This window comes from Anopheles merus, chromosome 2L (assembly GCF_017562075.2).
Source record: "Anopheles merus strain MAF chromosome 2L, AmerM5.1, whole genome shotgun sequence".
NCBI classification, from domain to species: domain Eukaryota; kingdom Metazoa; phylum Arthropoda; class Insecta; order Diptera; family Culicidae; genus Anopheles; species Anopheles merus.
The window spans coordinates 20,677,722-20,698,463 of NC_054083.1; the positions used below are offsets into that span (position 1 = coordinate 20,677,722).

A 20,742-nucleotide genomic window follows, 5' to 3' on the forward strand; every position below is an offset into this window, starting at 1 on the left:
TTGTTAGAAGCATTCAAAGCAAAATTATAATGCTCAAGCTTACCTGTGGCCGCCTCCCATCGAATGTTTACCCTCAGGGGAACCACCGTGCTGCTGCTGTTGTTGCTGCTGTTGCTGCTGCTCGGCGTACTCAGCCGGTGGACTGATGGCACGGTAATCATCGGTCAGCACCAGACTGTCGTGCAGCCCGCCGTACAGATAGAGATCGTCATCGCCGCCCGGGTGCGGTGGCAGGGACTGCGGCGATAAGAACGCACTTGGGAAGAACACGGACACGTCGCTCGGCTGCTCCGGGTGGACGGTCAGCTGCTGCTGGTAGTTTTTCGGCGGCTGAATGTAGCCGATATCGTCCAGGCTGCCACCACCACCACCCCCTCCTACCATTCCCGTGCCGATGTAGCTCGTTTCGAGCGGTTGGCCGTATTTAGAATTGATCAGGCCCACGTCGCCGACCGGGGGCATTATTGTCTCTTTGCTGTCGGCCGCGTTGAGCAGCTTGCGCAGCTTGGTCTGCAGCAGGTCGGAGCCGGAGGAAGCACTTCTTCGGTTGGTTGATCGTTGCTGTTGCTGTTGCTGCTGCTGTTGCACCTGCTGCTGCAGTGCCTGGCTAACGGCGGACGATGGTAATGTTCTCGAGGGTGATACCATGTCTGTGGATGAAAGAGAGCGACGTAAAGTGCAGGGTTAAGTAAAAGTATAAAAAACACCCTCACTGCATCGGCCGGGAATCGAACCCGGGCCGCCCGCGTGGCAGGCGAGCATTCTACCACTGAACCACCGATGCTCGGTTGAAGGGGGGAGATCTAAATCGGATTCGGCGACTAGAGTTTAAACATAGCAATCTTGTTGTTGGCTTGCATGTTTGGCTTTGGATCAATCGTATTTGGAAATAGATTAATAGAGGGATCAAGAACAGATTACATATGTATGAAGATAACTTCTCGCTATCTTCAAATTACAGTCGATGAAATCGTATTTTAATCTTGGTTTTTTACACTCCGTCTAGTATCCGTTGAAACATACTAACATTTTTCGTCAATTGAAATATAGTGGAACGGAGTTTATCAGGGATCTTTTAATTCGGTTGTGTGTTTATCCGTGCTGCTTGGAATTAATTGTACAACATAACCTTGATATCTATAACCAAAACTACACCTTTACTCCAATAGCCACCTACCCAGGTAAGTCAAACATTTTATATTTTATACTATTTGTGAAAAGGTTTTTTAAACTCAATGATTTTATGCTATCAATAATTATTTTTTTGTTATAAATGTATGGTTTATGATTTGAGAAGTAAATTTGACATAGGAAAACTTTTTGAATATAAATCATAAATATAAATAAAATAATTGCTAATGATATCTTCACAACATGTATGACACAACATGTAAATCTCAGATATTTTCTTCAACAAATATGCAGATCATCAAACCTAACGGGATTTTCATTTTTTGTGACTTGAAATAAATATGCAAATAAGTGTAAAATAAACCACATGCATTTATCCGACTATGCGGTTAAAGACATTAAACGCTCTATTTTGTTTCTAAAACAAAAAATATTACATACATGTTTGCAATAAAAAATTGTTTAAAAAAGGAGCACAATATTAGGATATCACAGAAAATACCAATAGTCATATTTGATAACAGATGGCATAAACAAAAATAAATTTCGAATGAAATGTAACCATTAGTAATAGTTGGCAAGAAATTTGGATGAATAAAGAGTTGTAGTATTTGAGTTAGATCCTTTGAATTGAGACGTCAGACAGTCTGTATGGTTTGTAAAGCCTTTTTCATCAGCTGTTTCCGTGGTGTAGTGGTTATCACATCCGCCTAACACGCGGAAGGCCCCCGGTTCGATCCCGGGCGGAAACAGAGAAAACTTTTTTATATTAGGTAAGCATCTTTGTTCATAGTATCGTCTACCTTGCCAGACCCAGAGAGAAAGACTCCCGTAGGGAGGAGATTCTGCGTCATCGCTATTCAATGGAAGTAGTATACTTACACGATCCGCTGAGTGTGCCCGTACTGCCGCACTGTGCACCGTCACTCCTACTCTGCTGCGAGCCACCTCCTCCACCTCCACTACTTCCACCACTACCACCACCGCTTCCACTACCACCACTCGAACGCTTGTTCAGCAACTGCTGCTGACGATCGAGCACGGTTTCCGATTTGACGTAGAACGGTTTGCTTTCTGCCAGCAGCTCGACCGCTGACTTTCTTTTCGAGCTGCGTAGCTGATGGTAGCTGCTGAGTGTTTGCGCATGTTGCGGCGGCAGCGATACCGACTGTGAGTGGTGATGGTGATAGTAGGCCGGTTGCGATTGCTGCTGCACGGATGACTGTTGCTGCTGCTGCGAGGAGATGGCAGTCGTGGCGGTAGAAAGGTACGAGGTGGGTGGTGTGATGATCTGCGACGGTGGCGACACGGACGACAGCGTGTGATGAGAGGAATGGTGACCTGGTGGCGGTGGCAGTGAGTGATGCTGGCCGGCGTTCGATGACTGCGTGTGGTACGGCGAGTGTTGGGATAGCAGATGACCCTAAAAGTGGTCGAAAGGATGGTGGAAAGTGGTGAGTATTTGTCATGGGTAGCCAAGGAGGCTAAGCGGCATGGGTTCTTCTTTCTTTACCTGATGGTGACGACTGCTATGCCGCGGACTGTTTCCATACACTACAGCTGCCATGATTGGTACGATCGATCGCTTACTGCCACTCTGTTGACTACTATTTTGGCTTTCTCGCACACTTTAATGAACAATTCAATTTTTTAAGGATCACGATATCTGTCTCTTAGCGCTAGAGTTGAAATGGGTGACAAAAAGTTATACTTGAGTGCATTGTATAACAACCGTCACTTTATTAACAATTCCGAATGCGAGTATTTCGATGATACTACAGCTTTTCCAGAGAATTCTGTAATTAAAAAGAAAAAAAAATGTTAGTATATTTTTACAGAGATACAAAGCACTATATGTTTAACATTACTATTTCATTACACTCCATTTTTTCTCAATAAACCCGCATTAAATTATTCATCTAATAATTATTATTATACAACACATGGGCAGTACATCAACAACAAAATAGATAGCTTCATTGCATCGGCCGGGAATCGAACCCGGGCCGCCCGCGTGGCAGGCGAGCATTCTACCACTGAACCACCGATGCTTCGTGCAAGATCGACGCTTATCAAGCAACGGCCGGTATGAGCGGTGTTTCAAACAAAACCTCCCTACATGGTATGTTATGGATTGATGCTAACCGAAGCTTATCTTTCCCACCCAACTCACATTTCTTGCCTTAATAAACGATTAAGCTAATCAGCTGCTTTCTTTTACCGCCCAAAGAGCTTGCGGTATAGCGCTTCAGAGAGACAAAAACACTTCCACCCGATACACCGATTGACAGCAAACTGACAAAACTTCCGCCTGTGCTAAGTAAGATCGACACCTCGAGTGTACTAAAAAACAGGCCCCCGAACAGGCCATAGACGCCAGAACGTTTTTTTTTTGTGTGATGTTGTGGGTTATTTCGGTTATTTTTGGATCGCCCCTAACCGTACACAATTTATGCAAACCACCAACCAGCACGCTTCGTTCGACAGTCTTCGTTTTCCCTCCCAACCCACCCTGTATCCCATGGCGTTTCGAGCTGGAGACGGAGACGTTCATCACTAGCAACACCACCTGGAACACATTATAGACGCAATCCTTTTGACGGAGGGGCATGCGCGGGTTGCATGTGGCAAACGGTTGGCAACAAGAACAAGGCGCGTCCCAAGCAACGTGTACGCGCTGATTTCTTACCACGGATCGTACGATACTTTTGGCGTGTGCCAATTGGTGGTGTGTCTCTTCGGTGTGGTGGTACGCATGGTCGTGTTGCTGAAAATATATAACATCGTCAGCAGATTGCCACTAAACATGGGCAAGCATGAACAAATAAAATAAAAAAAAACTCCGGCCGCATCCATAACGAAGGGGGAGGTGTGTATATATGTTTCCTGTTGGATTGTTTTTCGGCGAACACAGTTTAAAAACCTTTAGTAGACAGCTTTTTGTGTTGCTACCGAAAAGACAAAAATGTAATGATCCACCTGACCAGCATGGAAAAGCCCGTTCTTTTGGCACGTTTTCGGTGGGACGGAAACCACACTGCTACTCCTCCACCTTTTTCGTGTGGGGTTTGGTGGGTGTGGCGACACTTTTCGCGTGCCGTATCAGCACCATGGGCGGCAAGTGCCGGTTCCCGGACGTCATGGATCAATTTTCGGAAAGCGCGAATGGAAAATTTCGTCCACGCTTGCGGGGGTCAGCTTTTTTGTGTTGCTCTTTGCTATTGTTGTTGAAAATATAACATTGCACAGTAAAACGCACGACTAGCTGGTGTGAATTGATTGTTTAAATAATAAAAAAGTGGTCCATTGCATCGGATGATCCAAAAACGTCTACTGGGGTCTGGTAGTGGTGGATATGAATCGTACGATCGTTTTGAATCGTGTCATCGTTTTGATGGTAGCTGTCACAATCCTCAAAAAAAAAGTGAAATAATTTTACCACTGGCAAATTGTGACGAGGTCGTAAAAAAAAGGTTTGAATGTCCCGCACATCGCTTCAACTGGACTGGACTATAAAGTGTTCAAAAGAGGGGCGAAACTAACCTTGAAAATTAAACGTTGAATCAAATTTAGTGAAACATTCATCAAAAGATTGCTGTTTTATGTGGCAGGCTTTGTTTCTTTAAAACACAAAATTAAAATAATGTAAATTATGAGACGGCATGCAGATGATCTAAGTGAAGTCAAAATATTGTGATTAAAATATAAATACAGACTTCAAGCAGCAAGTTCAGTGCGAACGATCTGCTCTGCCTGGTATAATTTCTGTGAGATAATGTTCGTGTGACGTTTGCCCGTACTACTTAGAGTGTGACTTCTCTAGATGCGTTGGGTTTGCAGATCAAACGATCATCGCGCAATGAATGGTTGGGTGCGCACCCCGACGTAGCCGGTTGGCACAAATTATCCACCCGTGAAGCCGACGCTCCGTTCGCTATGACCAATTCGTCCGCCTCAAGTCATTGTTTTTGGCGCCAATCTGTATGGTACCGGCCACGATTACGACATCGGAATTCTGCAACTTTTGCAACCGATTCTTTCTAGCCTTGCGCAGCGGGCAACTCCAACTTGTGTACCACTGTCTTTAAAAAGCCATTTAATTGTTAGCGATGGATCGGTTTCATATCCAATCGCAATGTAAAAGTGCAGCTGTCTCTTCCGGTAACTGAATTGGGTTTGCGCAAATTTTTACACAATCCCGGATGTATGCGACGCGGTAGAATGACAGTACAGCAGGGGACAAGAAAAATGGAAACGCAACGAGAAGGCAGCATCAGAAGAAGTATGTCACCTGGGGAAACGGTACGGTGCTTCGCGATGCTGAACCTCCTACCAATGCGTACACACGCAACGCCATGTTCGATATGATCGTTGACCTGCTGCGCGTCTTGTAAACAAACCAACAACGGAGGAGGTTGTGTCGTTTAGTGTTCGCGCCGATGAGCAACAACAAATAGAGACGGAGAACTCAGTTCAGTTCAGTTATCCGGCACTACAACCGCTTTGCGGTCTTGGCCTGCCTCAGGAGTGTCCGAAACCGCTCACGGTCTCGCGCCTTCGTCTGCCAGTCCGTTATCCCGGCCTTAATGGCGGACGCCTCCACGCCATCTTGCCACCTCAATTTGGGCCTACCACGCCTCCTCTGTCCTTGTGGACGGCCTAAAAAGACTTTACGGGCTGGGTCGTCCGTTTCCATGCGTATAACATGGCCAGCCCACCGGAGCCTGGCGAGCTTTATACGCTGTACGACAGTGAGGTCGCCGTACATCTCGTATAGCTCGTCATTATAGCGGCTCCTCCATTGTCCTTCCACACATACGGGGCCAAGTATCCTTCTGAGCATCTTCCTCTCGAACGCGGCTAAGAGGGTTTCGTCAGATTTGGACAGTGTCCATGTCTCAGAGGCGTATGTGAGTACTGGTACTATATAGGTACTATATAGTCCCAGCTTCGTCCGTCGCGACAGGTTCTTTGAGGTAAACTGCTTTTTCAGGCTGTAGAATGACCGGTTGGCAGCCAGCATCCTTGCGCGCAACTCAGCTTCCATGCTGTTGTCGTTGCTGACCTTTGACCCAAGATAGGTGAATTGTGGGACGACTTCAAAAGTGCGTTCACCTATCTGTACGTCACACCTACGTAGATTCGGATTATTTATTGGTAGGTCCGCTGATGTTGCCACCATCAGTTTGGTCTTTGCCTCGTTTATCTGCAATCCGAGGCTCTCTGCCGCCTGCTCAATCCCTTGGTAGGCTTCTGCTACATAGGAGAGCCGCAGACCAATGATGTCTATATCATCAGCGTATGCCAGAGACGGAGAACTGCCGATAGAAAAACAATGAAAAAATAGCTGCCAATGCTCAGCTTACAGTATAGCAGTGGGCAGTATGTTGACATTGTTGAGTGTGACAATATTGCATTTAGAGAGACTATATGGTAGCGTGTAACAGGCCCAAAGATAGCAAAGAATTCTGTACGGTTTGATGATCGTCAGTGCGTGACGTGGAGTTTTGTTGTCACTCGTTGCGGTTCAGCACGTGCCCATTAGCTGATGCTGCTCTCGTCAACTGATCTGTCCGGTGCGGCACCATTTCCCATTTGTATTCTACTGCAGATTCGTAGGTTTTTTTTTTGTAAAAAGCTTTTGATGAAGGAAGTGTTAGAGCGACACAGTTAGATGACAATGGTGGCGGTACGAAAAGTCCAACTTCCGGAAGTACAGTGCTGATTTGCAGTGAGCAAAACCACACTACGGTACACTGAACTTGACCGCAAATCGAGGTCGTAGCATAGACTACTGAAAATGTTTATTGGGAGAGCTACGGGCCATTCTAAAAGTGAAAAGCATACATTGTCCGTAGAATGTTTTCGCCATTAGCATTATAATTTAGCATAGTTGTTCTAGGTTAGGATGTCATCCATTTCTATAGTTTGATGTCATGGGGCCGTGTCGCTTTCTCTGCCCATAAATTGGTATTGGAGAGCATTTTGGAAGCAGGCCTCATTACGCTGGACTTTTAGGTTCCGGAGACAGGTGGAATAGTCTGGTTTCATTAGATACTTTCCAGTTCATAAAGAGGTGTCCCGGAGATGGAGGAGCATCGACACGACGAGAATGCAGTGGCAGATGCAGCATACAGAATGAGTTACAGTTACAGAATGCGAGAGCACCGTTGTACCGTCGCATGCAGTATGTGACATGGACCGGGCTGGCAAGAACAAAAACTGCTACTAAATATCTCACGATGTGTCTGCAATGATAGCCATGTGTACACACGGTTCGTCGTGCCACTGCTAGAATGGGCCCGTGGAAACCAGGTGGTGACACAACTTCCTGCCCTTTCGCCCAGAAGCTGAACAGGAAGGAACAACATTCATTGCCCTTCTTCATACTACTATGCTACCCCACCCTGATGACACACCAAACCCGGAACAAGGGCCACGATGCTACGGGGTGTGTGCCTGGTCCCGAGCAAACGTCTTGCCTGGGCCGGTAGGTTCATTAAATTTTAAGTTATTGAACGACGAGGAACAAACAAAAAATCGAGTCATCGAACCGGGATTGGGAACGAGAATGCTACTCTGTGCGCCGTCGCTACGCTGCTACTTCAGCAGATTCAGCTTCAGCAGACACAAGCCGGTGTCGCACTTACAGGACCCGGGCACCCGGGGAAAATGGATGGGAAACGCGTAAATGTGTCTACGTGTCATGAATTATTAATCGATTCACTTGTCTTCGTTCACCCACATTTGGGCAACGCTGTGTTTGGGTTCTTGCTATGGTTGCTGGAACCGGCTTTGGGTGGCTTGGGTTTTTGCTGCTCATTTATGCACTAGCTGGCAGGGGTGAGCAAGCTTTTTTGAGTAGGTAGAGCTTTTATTAAAATATATATAACAAAATAATTCTGAAATTCAAGAAGACTCCAACTCATAATGTGTTAATGGATACACTCTGAAAATAGCTTCTTGATATAATTCTTGATTTAATTCAAAAATCTTTTGTAAGATAAAATGCAATTTAAATATGATTTGTCGATCACTGTACAAGTCCGCTAGTCTCGTTGAAGCAATTCCCAGCAACCAATGCAAAAAGAAAGGCACGGAAAAAAGGGATGGAGACGGTGTCCCAAACAGGAACTAAAGAGGCCCGTTCCACCCATTCTTAGCTAAATTTGGTACGAAACCGATACGATGATGGTCAACGCCGGGAAGGAAATGCGATCGAATCGGTAGTAGTAAACAATAAATTTAATAACGGTTCCAAAGCATGGACAAATTGGCTAACCGGAATTCTGAGGTCAATGAATAATCGAAACAAATGCGGAAGAGGAGCAGTGAGCCAAAAAGGTCAGTTTGACGCACGATTCTGGGTGGTCTGGTGTATCATGTCCCAAGGTAAGGTGTGGCCAAAAATAGTGTCCTATTTTATCGTAACCAAGTATCTTGCTCCAACAAATGCCGAAGATGTCCATGCATTCCCTATCAGGTATGGTGAAAGAGAGCTAATGAACTGTACATAGCAGAGAGGAGCTGTACGGTACGCAAGCGTCAATCAGTTGCACCCACCAGTGCTGCTGGTGTAGGTCGTGACTTGGGAAATTATACAGATGGTGTCAATTTTATGCCCCTATCCTCTGACAGATATACGACGTGTCGGGAGAGCTCAAGCAAGAAATGTGAGGTGCTGTGAGGTGCAATTATATTCTTCCGTTTATCTTTCTCTCGACGAGTAAGTTTATGAGTCTGTTGGTAGACGTCTAATGCATAACACGCTTAAAAGAATGGAGCAACACAGCCTTGAAGAACGCCAGCGTTAGCCTAAACAGTCACACTGGATGCTAGGGAAGTTGAAAGTAGAACGGACCACGGCTACGGCGATTAGTATACACATTTGGTTGCTATCAAGAATTAGGTCACAGTCAATGCATAGACTCTACACACGGCATACACACTAGGAAGCGAGGAAAAACCATTGCGCGTCCCTGGGCAGCCTTTTTCCAGTGCGGTCTGGTCTTTTTACGGGTACGGTATAGGTTCCAAATAAAAAAAGGAACGAAACTATAATTTTGACACGTTCGTCACGTTCCACCACTTCTTTCGCTTCCGCGCTTGCGTGCGATGGAACGGTCTGGAGAAATGGTACGACTGCACGCCCCACGGCGAATGGAGGACGGCGACTCTTCCTTGCCGATGCGTTTATGGTGTGTTACGCTAACACGTGTGAAGTAAATTTGTATACGCGAGCTCAGTCATCATATGCCGCCAAAAGACGTATGCCGAACGCAACGCCATGTCGCGGTTGTCGTGCCGAGTTGAGTGAGGTTAATTTTGTGGCGCTGGGGTTTTACCCCCTTTCCGAGGACCTGATATTAATTTCTTCAATTTATTTATGGTTTGTTAAATTGAATATTGTGGTTGTGGGTAAGTGCCACGATCGTGCTGTTGCCTTTCTTCAATAAAACAGCACTACAAGGTTTTGTTTTCTATCAAGACATTCTGTTTGCAATTTATTGTACGATGCCAATGACGCCATCAATCAAAGACTCTGTGGTTTTTGTTACATCTTGCTTCCGAGATGGCAAATTCTCCGTGCAAAATTTGTTCCCTTCTAGAAGCTCTACTCCATCGATTCTGTTTCTCAACAATGTTGAACAAATTTATTTAACACCAGTAAAAACCACTAAACTGCCCCCTTGCCACGAGCACAGCGAGTCCACAATCGGTGTGGCAGTATGTTTGCGCTGTTTGCTTTTACTGACGGCGGCAAAAAGAAATGCCGCCACCAAGAAAGCCACTAGCCTCACCGCTGCTAAACCTAGCAACACATTAACTCTATTTGTTTTGCTCATTTCCGATTCGATTGATTTATTTACTAAATCATTACCGGTGTAAGCCGGCGTATGTAGCTACCGAGTACGAGCAGCCATTTTCGAAGTTGCTCCTCTAGCCTGTCCTATTGTGGGACGAATAGTAGAGCATCGAACGTAGTAGAACAAATAGAGAGAAAGAACCGCAATCGTTTGAACTTAATGACACCTCGATAGTTACGGCAGCAAGCCAAACAGTCGGTGAAGCCGATAGCCGACACGAGAACCTTCTTCAGAAGACGCACGGTTGCGCATCCACATTTGTATGCTACCTTTTACATCGAAACTCATTCGTCTTGGGTAGTACACTCAGTAGGTGAGGTAAAATATAATCATCTTGCGGCACCCTGCTTCAATCTAGAGATTGTGATGCTAATTTGAGGGGGTTTGTCCGTAAAAGTAAATCCGATCGAACGCTTCCAATACTTTGTGGACCTCTTTTTGCTGCACCTTTGGAAGTCTTGCATGGAGCAACAATTTGCAACCGATCACTTAATAACAACTGTTAATTCATGGTCACGAATGTACTTCTCCCTTCTGCCTGAGAAGCTACAGAGCCCATCGCTCCCATGCCGGTATGAAACTAACGGACACACACACACACAGTGCTGCAAAATGTCATGAGTATGACGAGATTTTCACCAACGAAAACAATGAACATATCCGTGGTAGCTTGATGCTCATTGATGATAGTCAATAAAAGTGCGTCATGACATGCTGAACAAGACATGTGAATTCTTGAGTCCAACGCAATACTCTGACTGACAAGCTTAGCATAATGCCCGCATAAGCATAATAATGACTATTGCTGGCTGTGTACAGTGCTACCAAATATCACTGTTTCAGTCACCAACGCTCATGACTGAAACGAAGCTCAAGTCGACTCACGTACACAAGTGCGATGATCAGGCGCAAGATGAACATAGTCGTTGTGACGTGTGACCAGATTGGTGACATTGCAGCAAGCACCTCTTGGTCGGTCACTTTGACGTGACTTTGTTTGTCTGTGATCAATTTCGAAATGTCACTGATGCTATCACCAGCACTCGTGATTGAAATGAAATTCATTTCGGTTCACGTACACATGTGCGATGATCAGAGGTAAGACGCACATGGTCGTTGTGGCGTCTGATCTGATTGGTGATATTTTGGTAACCAACTCCTGGTCAATCAGTTTGTCGTGATTTTTTGGTATTTTATTATTGCGATAGACTTAGATCATACGTGGCGCGGGCGAGATGTGTTTTATTAACCATGTGCATATGATTAGAAGCAGTAATCGGTTCTGCTAACTGGTCAAATGATCCCGCATCCTACATATATTGCCAGACTCAGTTTGCTGATCCAAACGTTTATGTATGAACTCTCGTAAGCAGTGCACATGCAAGGATTACCGCTTCATAATGTATTTATTAATTACTCTAGAAAAACTCTTTAGACCCACAAACAGCCGGCACCAGAATTTGAGGCAATTTGGAAGAAGGGAAGGAAGAGTCAGTACGACTTTGACTAAGTTTCTTGTCCAGATGACCAATTTTACGTTGTTCGATGGTAAGGGGAATCCTATGTTAATGTTGATCTCCGGAGGCGGATACACAGGCTGTTGTTGGTGGCAGTGGATAGACGCTAAGTGTCAGCATGCCGTGCCCGTTAGAAAATCCGTACCCGTGTGCGGTGTCAATTGCGCCAAAGGTCGATTATGAAAGGTGCTGGAATTTGGTGGCTTTGTCTAGAATTAGTGCTTTCGGATATGAAAATAATAAAACCAGGATATAAAACAAAAACTATCTACCTTTTCATCCATCTACAAAACCTCTTTTTATATTTGCACTATGGAGAAACTAACAAATTACACGCCTCGTATGCTAAGAATATCACCGATTCGATTAAAATTATTACACTAACAACACAGTGAATGAGGAGGTGCCGCTGAAGTGACTTCACATCCGAGGAGCTCTGCTTGATCGTTTTCCAGCCGAAATCGAACGCCGACGCAAGTACTGGAAAACTGCCTACTTTATCTTTTTGAGTCGACCGGATTCTTAGGCCGGTTCCTTGGCCAGACACTTTACTTCGTTTTGCCAAAATTCTCGATCGGGCCGACCATGTAAAAGGCAATCTCTGTCAGTTGGTCGAGTTTGCCGTTCATGAGCATGGTGTAAACCTTGATAATGTTCTCTTTGTTCACCAGCTTGTCGGCATAGCATAGAATATTTTTTTACTCGTATAACCTTTGTGTACATCAGTGTACTGAAAACAGCTAATTATTTTTTTCGTGTTTTTACCAAAAAAGATTATTTAAACAGTTGAAACTACTTTCTTAACACTTGTAAATATTTTAATGAAACAAATATGCATTCGCTAAATTTATTAAATTGTCTTTTTTTTGGTAAAAACGCGAAAAGGATAATTGGGTGTTTCTAATACACTGATGTACACAAAGGTTATACGTGTAAAAAAATATTCGACCGCATGTCCTCGGCGCGGAACAGTGTGTTCGAGAAATGTGCCGCAGATTCAGCATTGCATCCGATGAATTCAGGTATCATCAACGTTTTCAAGCATTGTACCGCATTCTTGGCATTGGCTAAAACAGATTCGGGAAGGGGTCCCGCGGTCTTGAGATAAAGTGTGAAACCCTGTAATATTAACATTTCAAGAGGCATATCAAGCGGAAAACGATTTGGTTTGTTATTCGAAGCTAGGAGATAAAATTGCAAACGGTTCGTGTTTCATACCATTTAACATATCAGCATGTCGAAGCACACGTAGAATGGTATCGAAGTAACGGCTTCATATTTTGGAACCATGCACCATCGTTGGATGCTGGTGTCATACTTAGCACTCATACTTAATTCATGGTAAGTTTTGCTTCTTTCTTTGCTCATGAACGGCAAACTCGACCAACTGACAGAGATTGCCTTTTACATGGTCGGCCCGATCGAGAATTTTGGCAAAACGAAGTAAAGTGTCTGGCCAAGGAACCGGCCTAAGAATCCGGTCGACTCAAAAAGATAAAGTAGGCAGTTTTCCAGTACTTGCGTCGGCGTTCGATTTCGGCTGGAAAACGATCAAGCAGAGCTCCTCGGATGTGAAGTCACTTCAGCGGCACCTCCTCATTCACTGTGTTGTTAGTGTAATAATTTTAATCGAATCGGTGATATTCTTAGCATACGAGGCGTGTAATTTGTTAGTTTCTCCATAGTGCAAATATAAAAGATGTTTTGTAGATGGATGAAAAGGTAGATAGTTTTTGTTTTATATCCTGGTTTTATTATTTTCATATCCGAAAGCACTAATTCTAGACAAAGCCACCAAATTCCAGCACCTTTCATAATCGACCTTTGGCGCAATTGACACCGCACACGGGTACGGATTTTCTAACGGGCACGGCATGCTGACACTTAGCGTCTATCCACTGCCACCAACAACAGCCTGTGTATTCGCCTCCGGAGATCAACATTAACATAGGATTCCCCTTACCATCGAACAACGTAAAATTGGTCATCTGGACAAGAAACTTAGGCAATGTCCGCTAAAAGTCGTACTGACTCTTCCTTCCCTTCTTCCAAATTGCCTCAAATTCCGGTGCCGGCTGTTTGTGGGTCTAAAGAGTTTTTCTAGAGTAATTAATAAATACATTATGAAGCGGTAATCCTTGCATGTGCACTGCTTACGAGAGTTCATACATAAACGTTTGGATCAGCAAACTGAGTCTGGCAATATATGTAGGATGCGGGATCATTTGACCAGTTAGCAGAACCGATTACTGCTTCTAATCATATGCACATGGTTAATAAAACACATCTCGCCCGCGCCACGTATGATCTAAGTCTATCGCGATAATAAAATACCAAAAAATCACGACAAACTGATTGACCAGGAGTTGGTTACCAAAATATCACCAATCAGATCAGACGCCACAACGACCATGTGCGTCTTACCTCTGATCATCGCACATGTGTACGTGAACCGAAATGAATTTCATTTCAATCACGAGTGCTGGTGATAGCATCAGTGACATTTCGAAATTGATCACAGACAAACAAAGTCACGTCAAAGTGACCGACCAAGAGGTGCTTGCTGCAATGTCACCAATCTGGTCACACGTCACAACGACTATGTTCATCTTGCGCCTGATCATCGCACTTGTGTACGTGAGTCGACTTGAGCTTCGTTTCAGTCATGAGCGTTGGTGACTGAAACAGTGATATTTTACAGTGCTGCTCCTGGTCCAGAAAATTTCATAAAAAAGTGATTGACTAAAGTTAATTCCCAAATTGTCACCAATCATATCACTCGTTACAACCACTTGAGAATTTCACCTGTGATAATCGCATTTGAGTACGTGACGCTGACAAGGTTTTTGTTTCACTCAGTTTTTTGTGTGATATTGATGGTGACATTTTGCAGCACTGCACACACAACCTGGGACCACACCCGCAGTGTGAGCAGGAAGTAAGCGAGGACATGGTCCAACTACAACGACTTGCTGTAGATAGTAGCATCAGGGTGTGTGGAGGGTTTTTTTTGAAATGTTTACTGCCATTGCATTACTTCCCACTTCCATAATCGGTCATCCCGGGCAGACTGGCTGTCTATGCTGCCCTATCCAACCCTCCCGGAGTCTTCCATTCATCCCACACGTCATCCAACCCATCATCCGTCATGAGGTTTCGAGATGGGGCAGCACACTGCATCCTCCAGCACTGTAACTGTATAATCCTTTCTTTCCGGTCTTTCGCGAACATTGCCCTCACTGGCCGGGGCGTGCAGTTTGTTTTTATTTCACGCTTTGTACGCCGTGTCCATCATCCGTGCCTTCTGTCGTAAGAGATAAAGGTCGGATGATGGTTGGACCGACAACAAAAAAATGCGTTCTTTCCACAGCATGCGCCATAATTGCTGCCCACGACCTTTCGACCATCGACACTACACACATACGAATTGAAGAGAACGAAGAGAAAAATCAAATGACATCGAGTAAAACTAAAATGAGTTGTCTCCCTACGCCTGAGGAGGATATTAATTTGCGCACCAGTGTCCGTTCGTTGTTTGCATGAATCCGAGTTCTTTACGTGTTCTGCTGTAGCAGGAGTAAATTTTGCAAACAATTATGACCACCAGATGGTTGGCAGACAACATCATCATCACCATTATCGTCGTCGGTTGTCACTTAGTAGCATCATGCCCATAAAAGGGTTGTGAGACGACAAACTGTTGTAAAAGGAAGTAGACAAGAATGCGGACCAAAGAGAGTGAATTGTATGCTCGCCCGAAGGAAGGTATCGGAAGCGAGATTGTCAATAATTGATATTAACTTCCCTTAGCAGTAACATCATCGACAGCTTCAATAAAGAACAATTTAATGGAAACTTTATGATAAGCAATTAATCCATTTCCAATAATCGTATGAAACCCGCCACCAGCTTTCGAGCGTGGTTCTTTCTACTGGGCGAAGAATTTAGACCAACTAATCGTACCCTCCAACGACAGAGCGATAAATCATTCGCTCAAAATACACATGCTTCAGCTGCCGCAGAGTAAATAGCGCTCCAGTGCGCTGAAATGAATTCCAGAAGGGCACACACACTGAAGGGTGCCCGAAACCTTGCCACCTCGGAAAACAAAAACACGAACTCCAGCGGGGCCGTTCAGGGACTGCCAGCACAAAGGCAAGGGCCTGGTCTTGGACAGCTGTGCTAGTTTTATTTAATCCAATGATCTTATTTCACAACTGGACCAACAGTTCGGTATGTGGCATTGTGGATTGGTTTAGAACAACAATTTCCATCGCAGATTCCTTTCGATGTCTTCTAGCCAAGCAGACAATGTCTAATGGGCTTCTGTTGAAAGTTATAGTTTGAAGCGACCGTAAACTTTCTTCGAGACATTGACCTCCACACAATGCATGAATACATCCTCACGGACGGGCTCATATGAGTTGGTCGAAGACCTTTAGAACCTTCTTCTTTTTTTGCTAACTCAACAAAACAAATAAAAGACACCCCTCAGCGACAAGAACTCGTGAAACAGCGGACGGGATGGGGTAGTTCAAGTCATCAGATATGAATAACTTTGGCCTTCTTTCTTGGTGTTGTATGTTTGGGTGCCCCAGCCGGGGACACTCACCTTCAAGTGCGTTGGTGTGTTTGTCCACCGAGCTGGTCGGAGTGTTCGGTAAGAGGCCGGACGGATGAAGATCTTTGAAAAGGCCGACAATCAAGCAGAAATCAAACAGGCTAACAGAAATAGCTAATCCCCATTAGCTGTGCAGGATCACGCTTGCTGAGCGCTGCATCAACGTCATTGCCTTTTTCGGTCTGCAGCAGATACGTGGGAGTTAATGTTAATGAAATAAATGTTGTGAGTTCTTTGTCGAGCAAAAACAAAACAAAACAGAGTAGTAATCGGAAAATCTAATACTTCGTCGCATTGAAGGTAGTCGTCGAGCTGGAGCATTGCTTGAATAGACGTAGAATTGGAAAGTTGTATTCGGGCATAGGAACGATCGGCAAACCATGTGGAGGAGATCCATGGACATCATCAGCATTGAGCTTTACAGCAAGCTCTCAGCTCTTTGTGTGTACGCTAATGCTCAACTGTTGTTTGTGTGTCGTTTGTCCGTTTTTCGTCCGTATGTAGCCTTATGGTTCCATTAGTCCAGCGGCATGAGCGCGGTGTGACACCTTGGAACACATTATTGCGGTGAGAGCCTCCACCGGTCCCCACAGCCATTGATGAATGATGTCTGCACCACCATAGGTGCGTTTGATTCGTCGCAGGACGTGTACACGAAAGCGGTGGGAGTGCTGTATTCAAGGTTTATTTTGAAAAAGGTACAAAATGGGTTGAGCAGAATTTGGGTAAACCAACACTTTTGTGGAGTTGAGTTTGACGTTAAGATGTTGTTTGAAAATAAAATAGATTTCGGTAAGCTTTTTAGCAGATTAATACGCCATAAAATCAATGACCTATGTGGCTAAGTAGTCGACGAGCATTGTAAAGTTTAAAAAAAATCATAAGTTCAGAAGTACAAACATTACGACGACTCTTGGCAAAACGATGCAACGTACTAAGCAAGCGAAATAAATTACTTTCCACCCTCGAACGCCAACAACACATAACAACATGATCGTTTACGGTTTCCCTCGTCCTCTCTTCTAGCCCGCTGTAGTGGGTAAATGGAGAGAAGAAAGTCTACCACCAAAAAGACGCAATCCCGGATCCCTCTTCTTGAGCCACCGGCACGCAAACACGCAAAACAAGCCGTGCTCTGCCAAATGGGCGAAACACTCGGGTGCTTGCGTATATGCCCCGTTGGCGCTGACGGTGTGTGCGCTGTGGAGAACGTGATCACACACCGTGGTCACATCTAGGCGGCGTGGCGGGCTCAACAGAAACAGGTTTAGCAGCCTCCTACGGTGGCGTGTGGTGCTGCTGTCATATACAGGACAGAACAGGTCGATGTCGAGTTCGAGTTTGGGGACTATCTTCCCGGATCCCACTCGGAGGCCTGTTTGAGCGTGAGCTCGACAGTGTTTGTTGGGGTTTACTTTGAAGGTGTTTTCACAGGGTCTTTTGCTACGGAAAATAAAGCAACATCTATTTGAAATGCAACGTTTAGTTATATGATGATTACTTTAATGTTCGTTAAGAATATTCGAGATCGAAGATGACCTAATGAAGCGTAATAGAAATGTCCAAAGTTCTTACGATTTTGCGACACGCGACGAACCCTGCAATTGCTTTCTGGGTACGCTGCTGTGTAGGTTGGAGCCTCCCAGCCCCGGGACGCGATCGGGGCCGATCCGGTTCCTGCAGCCCTAAACTCTAACCCCCGTTAGTCTGTCGCAACGCTGGCAGCTGGCGATCGAATCCCCCATAAACTGCCACTGATTATTATTACCTGCTAACAGTGTGCTACGATCGTACTTGATCTGGGGCTGGACCCGCTGTTGGCACAGACATGATGCCCGACTGCGTCATCTGTTGGTCTGCCGGACACAAACACACAAACACAAGTATAGATGACGTGCAGTGGTCCGTTCATTCATTAAAAGAAAACGAAGACGCCGACACCGCAACGAATGCACACACCATCGCCGAAGCGAAGTTCCCGGAGGAGAGCTTACGGTCCGAATTAGCGGATCGAGAAAGGAAAACATGCCCTCGTACTGTGCCCCCACCGTTCGCGTCCCAGTGCGTTCTTTTGAACCTCTTCCGAATCGTTGCGGCGTAGTGGTGGTCAGTGCAAACACGGTCGACGGTGCGGTGCAGCCTATTAGAAGAGATTGGTTTCTTTCTCCCCCTGGCGGTTGACTAGAGCCGCCCAAGACGGCGTTAGCCTCCCCCCAGCGAACGAAACGATGCCTCGATCAATGGTTTCTCGTTTCGTATGACTGATTTTAGTTGCGCCGGGTTTAGTTTTGTGCCGGAAGGATGACGTTGACTGGTGGTGGCTTTTGTGTGGTTAGATCGGTACCGGAGGAGTGGACGAGCGCCTTACGGGCCGGTAAGCCGTGTCCGTGCACGGTGCGTTAGCTGGAAGCTATTTGTGGAAAAGGGTTTTGTTTGGGGATAGAGTTGGCTGAAATTGTGATCAAATATTTGCTGTATAGTTTGGTGTACTTGGCGTTTGAAAGAAAGTATGGAACATAACCTAGCTTTAATGTCGCTGTAGTATTATGCTTTTTTCGTGTATTTAGGGACATTAGCTGAATTCAAAACCTTAAATTGGAGGTTGTAACCGTAATGTAGTTTAATCTCACTTTTTAATCGTTACTACAAATTGAAACCTCAATGAGCTACGGTGCGTGTTTCGTGTCATTTCGGCTTTCCTTTCATCATTTCCGCTGATCATCATCGTCTACTAAAAGCCCACACAAGTACATACGCCAATGCAGTAAACCTTCGTTTCACCGTGATACCGTTTTCCTGCTTACAAGGGTAAAAGTATCATCACAACCCCCACTTGTAGCTGACCAACAGGAGCAGCACCTCTTCTGATTATGATCATGGTGCAGGTTTTATGGGCGGCGATGTACATGATAGGTTAGGTTGCTTTCATCTCAATTTTTTTTATGATGCACTTACTGCGTACATGCCGTGAGAAGCAAACCCAATACTCCTCTGAATTATCTTAGGTGACAGGAAGAAAAAGAAGAATAATATCTTCAAAAAAACGTCGAAAAAGAACACCCACCGAAAGTGCTGTGTTTAAAGCTACTTTCTGCTCTACGCGTAGTGGCCAGTTCACCAGACCAACTCTCTTCTCTCGGGGCCATTATGAGAGATTGGCTAGGGACCTGAAAGAGCATCGCAATAGCAGCAACAACGAAAAAAAGACATAAAACTAATGTCTGGATCAGTATCTATCGAAACCGGAGCACCGGAGTTGGTTGCCAAAAGAAATGAGGTCCACCACATTGCCTTCTGTTACGTTACCCTTCTCCGCCCACACGCGGACGCAAAATTGAAACTTTCACTACTCTTCGTTTACTCTTCGTGTGATCGGCTGCTGTTGCGGCGACTGCCAGCTAATCTTCATAACTTTAAAGTGTGTGAAAGAGTGGCGGAGCATTTGTAATCTTCTTGCATTCTTCCGCGCGACAAACATGGGAATAGGGCACTCGCGCACGTTACTTTGATCGATCGACGCAACATTTCAGTAGATCGAGAGAAAGCATTACACCATTTCAATGCGTCCAGCACTGCTGCCATGCGGGTCAAACACGCTGACTGTGAGTTTATGGCGTAAGCATTTTTTTGCACTCCCCGGGGTAAGTGAGTTTTTGCTTTCGAAGCGTTCTGAGTACTCCGGGCAGATTGCAATGTTGCAAAAGCGGGAATATTCCTCCATCGTCAGCAGGTGCGGTTACGTGTGTCGTTACCGATGGACGGGTTTGTGCTCTGCAGTGTGAATCCCTATCAGCGGGATCGACCACCGTAGAGGGCACCCCGGGTCGGCACAGGGTAACGAGGCACAACCCTTGCGCGCGCGCTCGCACGTAATGGGAGCAAAGTTAACGGCCAGGCTTTTGCGTTCGCACCATCGCACAATGATTATTTACATCATTATCGGGCCGCATCTTCGGAGGAGGGGAAGGCATGTGATGCAAAATTTCTCTCCCTGCTCAGGCACAAACAAAACAAGCGACAGGCGTAATCATCATAATCCCGAGCTGCCATAATCAGCATCGACCCGTGTCAGCGGCCAAGTCAGCGAGATGCACAACTGGAGGTCGGTGTTTGCTGGCAGGCACATGCACACACACCCATACCGGAGGTTGGGCTGTAATTGTTGATAATTTTTGTAATTGTTTCACAACGAGTGCTGATTTTGGCCGAAAATTGGTTCGTAAATTGCTGCAAACTGATAAGATTATTGCGCAAGGAATCAATTTTGGGTTCTATTATACGATGAATCAATCTAATGATCATGGCACTGGGGAGAGGCGTTCCATGGCCCGGTGGTTAACGTTAAAGGATGTAATTTTAATAGAGCACTGGTGGGCGTGAATTCAATACTTGCAACGGCAGCTTCATACAAATTTTCCGTTTAAAGTTAGTTTAAAAGACATAGAAAATAGACAAAGAAAAAAAAACAAAGCAGAGTATCATACTATATAGACTCAGATAGAGGATCATATCATCGCCGGCATGTGCTGCCGTGAGGAAAGTGAAATTTTGCCCATACACTCTGAGTTCAGTGGCCGATACCGAGAGTACGGTATCGCATGCAGTA

At 45.2% G+C, this 20,742-nt stretch overlaps 1 protein-coding gene and 3 non-coding genes across 8 annotated transcripts in view; 1 reads left to right on the top strand and 3 right to left on the bottom strand.

Annotated features, from left to right (window-relative positions):
- The window catches only part of LOC121594799 (probable serine/threonine-protein kinase yakA), a 63,837-nt gene that overhangs the window by 5,003 nt on the left and 38,092 nt on the right, over positions 1–20,742 (bottom strand). For 4 of the 5 annotated variants that reach the window (XM_041918484.1, XM_041918481.1, XM_041918483.1 and 1 more), the window contains 3 exons: positions 2,645–2,927; positions 2,014–2,554; positions 44–650 (listed from right to left, as the gene is read on the bottom strand). In XM_041918484.1, coding sequence (XP_041774418.1) covers positions 44–650; positions 2,014–2,554; positions 2,645–2,698 — 1,202 coding nt within the window. In that variant the 5' untranslated portion in view covers positions 2,699–2,927. Of the gene's footprint in view, positions 1–43; positions 651–2,013; positions 2,555–2,644; positions 2,928–3,304; positions 3,378–20,742 lie in introns of those variants that run through there. The other variant, XM_041918485.1, reaches the window with a different exon arrangement.
- On the bottom strand, positions 714–784 carry Trnag-gcc. Its single transcript has one exon. It is a non-coding gene; the product is annotated as a tRNA-Gly (tRNA).
- Trnav-aac lies at positions 1,811–1,883 on the top strand. The gene has a single exon. It is a non-coding gene; the product is annotated as a tRNA-Val (tRNA).
- On the bottom strand, positions 3,112–3,182 carry Trnag-gcc. The gene has a single exon. It is a non-coding gene; the product is annotated as a tRNA-Gly (tRNA).